The sequence below is a fragment of the Chrysochloris asiatica genome, unplaced genomic scaffold (genome assembly GCF_000296735.1).
Source record: "Chrysochloris asiatica unplaced genomic scaffold, ChrAsi1.0 scaffold00167, whole genome shotgun sequence".
NCBI classification, from domain to species: Eukaryota; Metazoa; Chordata; class Mammalia; order Afrosoricida; family Chrysochloridae; genus Chrysochloris; species Chrysochloris asiatica.
The window spans coordinates 4,624,699-4,633,293 of record NW_006408685.1 but is presented as its reverse complement, the minus strand read 5'-3'; the positions used below and the strand labels follow the sequence as shown (position 1 = coordinate 4,633,293).

The 8,595-nt window shown below is 38.2% G+C and overlaps 1 protein-coding gene across 1 annotated transcript in view; it reads right to left on the bottom strand.

The window, feature by feature from the left end:
- Positions 1–8,595, bottom strand: part of POF1B (premature ovarian failure, 1B) — a 287,784-nt gene that overhangs the window by 253,097 nt on the left and 26,092 nt on the right. The window contains exon 5 of the mRNA XM_006871314.1: positions 6,442–6,516. Within this exon, the coding sequence (XP_006871376.1) occupies positions 6,442–6,516 (75 nt within the window). The remainder of the gene's footprint in view (positions 1–6,441; positions 6,517–8,595) is intronic.

Genomic DNA, 8,595 nt, shown 5'->3' with positions numbered 1-8,595 from the left:
GGACATGTGCAGATATGGTCGTCTGCTTCTGTTTTTTGGACATCTTCAGGGGTTATCTGTGGCCTTAATACTTAGATGGGTGTGTATTTTGATATTTTTTATGCTTTCTGAATGCCTCCAGGTAGATGTGATCAGGAAATGGGCTTCGCTTTTCACTTTTCTTCCTGAGAAGTTTCAAGATACCACTGTTGGTCATTTTGAGGTAACTTAGGATTTAATTTTCGGCCTATTTCCTCTTTTGTCTGCTTGTCCCGCTCCACAATCCCCATTCTGTCCTTTTTTCTAGTTGAAACAGTTCAGGGCTGGCTGTGGCCGTTTGGTTTTAATTGGAAACTATCTCTTTAAATTTCGAGGAGATCTGTGTGCATGCGTAGTAGAACTGTCCTAGGGTGTGGCTGGGGTACCCACTAGCTCAGGCACCCCTATAGTCACCCGAATGGAGGTGCGCAGACAGCAAGGGACCAATGAACAGATACCAAAAGAAAGGAATGTTCACACCTTTATCTCTGCGGTTCTGTCAGGCATCTGTGGCCACTCCGATCCTTTCCCCACGTGTTCTCACCCAAGATGGTGGCTCCTGGAGCAGCCGAGTGTCCCGTACTAGAAAGCATCAATAATTGATGCTTTTGAATTATGTTGTTGGAGGAGAATATTGAAAGCAATAGATTTCTTGCTTCTGCCACAAATTCCCCCAGCTATGAGCCTTCCAACCTTCTAAGTATTCCTTTATATGTGGTTCAGAGTTCTGGGACCATCCCCTGAACCTGCTTGGTCAGGTATTCTGTGTTGTTGTCGGCGAAGCTCTCTGCTATATGTCCACTCGATCCGTTATCTTGTTTGTTCCTTGCACAAGATCTTTTAAAGTGTTGAAGAGCAGAGATGTCAGCTTGAGAACTAAGGTGCGCCTGACCCAAACCATGGTATTTTCAATAACCTCATATGCATGCGAAAGCTGGTCAGTGAATAAGGAAGACCGTAGAATAATTGATGCTTTTGAATTATGTTGTTGGAGGAGAATATTGAAAGTACCATGGGCTGCCAAAAGAACCAATAGATCCATTTTGGACGAAGTGCAGCCAGAGTGCTCCCTGGAGGCCAGGATTGCCAAACTTTGTCTCTCACACTCCAGACATATTGTCAGGAGGGACCAGTCGCTGCTGAAGGATATCATGTTTGGTAAAGTGGAGGGTCAGGGAAAAAGAGGAAGACCCCCAATGAGATGCATTAGCCAAGTGGCAGCATTGATGGACTCAAGTATGGCAACAGTAGTGAGGTTGGCCCAGGATGGGACATTGTTTCGTTCTTCTGTGCATAAGGTCGCTATGAGTTGGTAACGACTCGATGGCACCTAACAATAACAACAACAGTTTCTGTACATTCTTTCCTTCCACTTGTTACTCAGTCTAATTCCTCAGCCTTAACTTTCATGCTTAGGTTTCCAAAGTTGTCATCTATATCTGCTTACTTGCTTCCTTGGGTCATTGTAAGAGGGACATTATGAGGCATCTGACTATACCTCCATCTTGGACTGCCTCTCTTAGACACCCAATATTAAAATTTCTCATTATGAAAACCAACTCAGTAAAATACTTTTTGACTGTTATTTAACTCAACTCACGTATCTGAGTTAATCCTGTCTTAATGATCCAGGAACATTACATCTTCAACTCAATTGTAGCCTTTATCCCATTTTTCTATGATTCATTGTGTATCTGCCCATGTTACTTTGTGGCCTCTTTGAGAGTAAAAAGTAGGTTTAATTCATCCTTGTACACTATTTGGCACAAACAAGTAATTCAGCAAATGATTACAGAAAAAATAAAATAACTTTAACAGCCCATCAACCATTTATTTGTTATTTTGCCATACTGTGATGATTTATGTGTTGCTGATAGGTATGGCACCAGTATTTCAAATACTAGCAGGGTTACCTATGGTATACAGGTTTTAGAGGGCTTCAAAACAAAAACAGACTAGTAAATAGAATCTTTTGATCTAATTTTTTTTTTAAGGCCATTGAAAACCTTATGGGTATCAGGGGAACATTGTCTGATATAGTGCAGAAATATGAGTCCCACAGGTTAGTAGGCACTCAAAGTTTGACTGGGGAAGAGTGGCCTCATCAAAGTAGAGTTAACCTTAATGATGTGGATAGAGTAAACCTTATAGCACATTCATTTGTTGATGGGGAAGCAAAATGAGAAAAAGGAGAAATGAGAAAAAATATCTGTAAACCATTCATTAATAATTGGAATGTGGAATGTATAAAGTATAAATCTAAGGAAACTGGAAGTCATCAAATTAAATGGAACACTTGAAGATTGATATTCTAGGCATAAATGACCTGAAATGGGCAAATGACCATTTTAAATAAAATAATCTTATGGTATAAGATACTGGGAATGGCAAATAGAAGAGGAATGTTGTCACATTCATTATAAAAAGTAGTGTTTAAAGATCTATAGTGAAGTACAACACTGTCAGTGTTAGAATATTATCCACATACCAACAAGAAAGACCAGTTAATATAACTATGATTCAAATTTGCATTCCAATGACTAATAACAAAGATGAAGAAATTAAAGATTTTTACCAATCTGCTGTCTGAAACAGATAAAAAGTTAAGTAATTACTTATGATTAGAATGTGAAAGTTGGAAAAAAAGAATGATCAGTAATTGGAAAATGTGGGCTTGGTGATAGAAATGATGCCAGAGACTGCATAATATAACGTTTTAAAACTTATTCATTGTGAATAACTTTTTCAATAACATAAATATCAAATATGCAAATGGACCTTCACAGATGGACTACTCAGCAATCAAATTGACTACATCTATGGAAAGGGACAATGGAGAAGCTAAATATTATCAAAATATTATCAGTCAGAACAAGCTGAGTGGCCAATTGCAATTGCCTCCATCAATAGCTCATATGCAAATTCAAGTTGAAGCTGAAAAAAATTATACCAAGCCTATGACAGGCTAAATACAGCCATGAGTACATCACATCTTAATTTAGAGATCATCTCAAGAATAGATTTGACTAATTTAACACTAATGCCTGAACACCAGTGAGTTATGGCATTTCATAAAGAATATATATGAAGAAAGAAAAAGTTATTAAAAAGAAAACAACAAAAATAACAAAAGGATGTCAGAGCAGACTCTGAAATTTTCTTTTGAATGTAAGGTAGCTAAAATAAATGCGGGTGGGGGGGAGAATGATGAAGCAAAAAATAGTTGAACCCCTTCCGCCGCCGCAGCAGCCATTGAAGAAAAGCAACCATGGCTGTGCACTACCTTATAGCCATTGGCCTCAACAAGGGCCACAAAGTAACCAAGGATGCGAGCAAGCCGAGGCACAGCTGCCGCTGTGGGCATTTCAGCAAGCACACCAAGTTCGAGCGGGACATGATCCGAGAGGTGTGTGGTTTTGCGCCTTATGAGCTCCTGGCCATGGAGCTGCTCAAGGTCTCCAAGGACAAGCCGGCGCTCAAGTTCATCAAGAAAAAGGTGGAGACAGACATCCGCCCCAAGAGGAAGAGAGAGGAGCTCAGCCACTTCCTGGTCGCCATGAGGAGAGTGGCTGTCAAGAAAGACTGCATAGGTCCCTGTCCACTGTACCCCACTTCTACCCCCCAAATAAAAACCTTTATACACACACACACACACAAAGAGTTGAACCAAAGAGTTCCAAAAATGGCTTTTGAAATAGAATAAAGTATAATGAAAAGTGCAAAGAAGTAAGTTAGACACACCAAAAGGGAGAACATGCTCAGCATTTCTCAAGCTAAATGTAGAAAAAATTTCAAATTCCCAGTTGTAATTTTGAAGGTTTCTATAGATAAAATGAAGTCCTGTTGTGACACTATTGGATATCGCTGGACTGTTAATGACAAAGACAGCAGTTTAAACCCACCAGCCGCTCCTCAGAAATGCAGATGAGTCGGTGCCGACCCATAGCGACCCTGTATAGGGTTTCCGAGGAGCAGCTGGTGAGCTTGAACCACCAACTGTACTATTCAAAGCAACCTTGAAGTCCAACGCATTAACCCACAGAGCCACACCAGGACTCCAGTACTAGACAACAGCAAAAATGGGTGGAATATTGATCAATGCAGGAAGCATCAAAAGAAGATGGAAATAATACACAGAATTCACTGTACCAAAATTATTGGTGATATTCAATCAGAAAGGAGGTAGTATCAAGAACCAATAATCAAGAACTAATGGTATTGGCAGAATACAAGGCATCAGGAATCAATGGAATACCAATTGACATTTTTCAACAAATGGATGCAACTCTGGAAATGTAAGGTCCTCTGTGCCAAGAGATTGGCTACCTGACTAGCAAACTTAGAAAGATGCATTTGTGCATCTGTTCCAAAGAAACAGAATGCAGAAAGTATGGGAAAGTATTATTAATATCACACACAAGCAAAATTTTGCTAAAGATAATTAAAAAATGGTTGCAGAGAAACTTAAACTGGATTCAGAGGACTTAGAATGAGGGATATCATTGCTGATGTCTGATGGATCTTGACTGAAAGCAGAGGATACTAGAAGGATGTTTAACCTGTTTCTTTGACTATGCAAAAGTATTAAACTATGTGGATCATAACAAACTATGGATAACTTTGGGAATTTCATAACACTCAAAGGAGCTCTGGTAGCGTAGTAGTTATGAATTGGGCTGCAAACCGCAAGGTCAGCAGTTCGAAACTACCAGTTGCTCCATGGGAGAAAGATGAGGCTTTTTGCTCCCATAAAAATTTACAGCTTCCGAAACCCTGTTCAGGGTCACTATGGGTCGGAACTGACTCGACAGAACTTAACAACAACAACAACAAATTGTGCTTATGGTGAACCTGTAAATAGGAAAAGAGGCAGTCCTTCACACAGAAGTGGATGGTTCAAAATCAGGACAAGTGTGCATCAGGTTGTATTCTGTCACCATACGTATTCAATCTGTATGCTTAGCAAATAATCCAAGAATCTAGACTATAGGGAGAAGTATAGAGTCAGGATTAGACAAAACTCATTAACAACCTACAATATGCTGATTACATGATGTTGCTTGTTGAAAACAAAGAGAATTTGGAGCACTTACGGTTCAAGCTCACCAGCTGCTCCTTGGAAACCCTATACAGGGTCGCTATGAGTCAGAACTGACTCGACAGAACTTAACAACATTTCATAAACTTATTAGTTGTGCTGCATAATTTCAAATGTTCCTTACTGTGCCCAATGACCATTTTTTGTCCACTTGTCCCCCACTGCCCAAGTTAACTCTTTGGCACCACATCTGGACTTGTCTGTTTTCTTTAGTAGAGCATCCCTGTCTCTCTTGTCCTCCAAATCTCACATCCTTTTATAATTTCCTCTCATAACCCCAAATTTAGGGTGCTTTATGTTTTCTTTCATTGTTGTTAGTAAGTGCCGTTGAGTCGGTTCCCACTCATAGTGACCCTGTATAGACTATCTGGGAGTCCTGGTATTGTGCTGTAGGATAAATACTGGACTGTTAACCACAAAGTTTGTGGTTGAAACCAATCAGTAGCTTCTCGGAAACCCTATACAGGGTTGCTATGATCCTGAACAAACTCAAAGGCACTTAACGATAACATAGGGTATCTGAGGAGCAGTTAGTGGGTTTGAACCCTGACCTTTTTTATATATGTTAAATAACGATGGTGTTGAATTACTATCACAGATATATTTTTGAAGTCACGATGCCTACATTAAAAAGTAATCCAAAAGTGGAGGCATTAGCTTGTAAATACTAAAGGAGAAATGATTCCTTGTGTATCTTTCATATCATACACTTATGAGAACAGCTTATATATTGTTCTTATATAGCGATAAAACTGAAATTACATTTATAGCAATACCACTCACAATATCAGGCCCTTATCAATCCAAGATCTACATATTTTATCCATACACAAAGCAACATACATACTCACTAGGAGATTCTTGGTTAAAAGAAGCTGCATTCAATATAAAAGCAACCAGACTAAGTAGGCAATGGAATTTTAAAATCTGATTCACAACACTGTTTCTCATTCCTCTAATGGGCTTATTCTCATATGTGAGAACCTTATTTCTTGTCTTAGGGTCCTGACATTTTCCAAGTATATAAAGTCTTAATGAGGACCTATCATTTGCTTAGAGATACCTGGTAGTGTAATGGATTACGAGCTATGCTGCTAACCATAATGTCAGTAGTTCAGATCTACCAGTCATGACACAGGAAAAAGATGTGACTTTCTGCTCCCATAAAGATTTATAGCCTTGGAAACTCTATGCAGGGTCACTATGAGTCAGAACTAACTCAATGGCATGCAACCACCACCACCACCACCACCACCAAATTTTGTTTAAACCCATGAGCAAGAACTGTGTAAAAAGAAAATAAATGAATCCATATCTTCATTTACCTGGTCAGTATTTTGGGTTATATGTAGAGTGTTTGGTGTGCAAGTAGATACATTCAGAGTTGGAGAATGGAGTTCCTGTTGAAAGAAATAAAAAGAGGTTCAGAAATTGTTACTGAGCAGTTTCATTTGAAAGTCATAAGAAGTTCTTTAGGAATTGCCACATTTATAACTTGTCTCATTATATTTTCTGTTTTTCAAGTTGTGGAACATAATTTTTCAGTCAGGTTAGATTTGTGCTTATAATAGTAGGCTAGATATTTATTTGTCTTTAAAAATATTATTTACTGTAAGAAGTAATGTTTGGGTGTCTGAAAACAAGAGGCCCATTTAAAAGTGATTACACAGGAGACCAGAACATCCCTGATTAAATCATTTAAGATTCTTCAAACTTGACAGGAGTTGTTTATACATTTACAGAATATAGTCAGGCCCCTAAGTTCAATAAAACATTGTATTTTTATGTAACTCTCATATCACCTGAGACTTTCAATTTTTTAAAGACTGTTTTTTTCTGATTAAGCATTCATCTTATTATGGTGCTGTTTATTTTTGTGATTGAGACCTAGAAGATACATTGGTATTATCTTCCTGACAACTTTCATAAGACTTCTGATTAGAAAGAACTTTGATTATAATTAGGTGGGCTACAACCTAGTATAAAATCCAAATCTGGTTTTCATTATGGCCTAAAGTAATGATTGTCCTTTTGGGGAAAGCTGTAACATCTCTCCTCTACCTCTTTCTCTTTTGAAAAGTGCCATATAGAATGATCAATTTAGAGATCATAGTGGATTAAAATCAGTTTGCTTTTTGGGAATAGTTTCATTACAATCCATGAGAAATTGGCCATACCTTAAAACCCACTGACTGCTTTTGAGTCCATTCAACTCACACTTTGTTGTTGTGGTTAGATGTCATCAAGTCAGTTCCAATTCATAGTGATATTATGCACAATAGAATAAAATACTGCCCAATCCTCAGAAACTTTATTTTTTGTTTGAGTCCATTTTTGCTACCACTTTATCAATCCATTTCATTAGATGCCTTCGTCTTTTTAGTTGACTTTCCACTCTACCAAGAATGATTTCATTCTCCAGGAACTGGTCCCTCCTGACATGTCAAAGGAACCAGAGCCAACGTCTCTCTATTCTCTCTTCAAAGGAGCACTCTGTACTTCTTCCAAGACAGAATTGTTTATTCTACTGGCAGTCCTTGGTACTTTCAATACTCTTCGCCAATGCCATAATTCAAATGCATCATGTTTTCTATGGTCTTCCTTACTCATTGTACAGCTTTCATAAGCACATGAGACATTTGAAAATACCATGGCTTGAGTCAGGTACATCTTAGTCCTCAAACTGACATCTTTGCTCGTCAGAACTTTAAAGATGTCTTGCGTAGCAGATTTGCCCAATGCAATAAGTCTTTTAATTTCTTGACTTCTGCTTTCATGAGTATTAATTGTGGATCCAAGCAAAATGAAATATTTGACAACTACACTCTTTTCTCCATTTATCATGGTATTATTTATTGGTCCACTTGTCAGGATTTTTGTTTACTTTACATTGAGATACAATCAATGCTGAAAGCTCTCATCTTTGATCATCATCAGTATTTCCATTCCTCTTTGCTTTCAGCAAGCAAGGTTCTGTCTTCTACACATCTCAGGTTGTTAATGAGTCTTATTCCAATCCTGATGCCACATTCTTCTTCATATAATCAAACTTCTCAAATTATTTGCTCAGCATACAGATTGAATAAATATGGTGAAAGGCTACAACTCTGGCACAAACGTTTCCTGATTTAAAATTATATAGTATCCCCTTGTCTTCTTAATGACTGTTTGCTCTCTCTTCATGTATGATGTTCTTGATGTCATTCCACAACTCTTCTGGTCTTCGGTCTTTAGTGTTTAATGTATCAAATCTGTTCTTCAGATTATCTCTGAATTCAGGTGGGATAAATTCAAGGTCATATTTTGTCTCTCGTGGACTTGTTTTCATTTTCTTCAGCTTCAGTTTGAATTTGCATATGAGTAATTGATGGTCTGTTCCAAAGTCTGCCCCTGGCCTTGTTTTCACTGATGATATGGAGCTTTTCCATCTTCTCTTTCCACAGATGTAGTCAATTTGATTTCTATGTGTTCCATCTGGT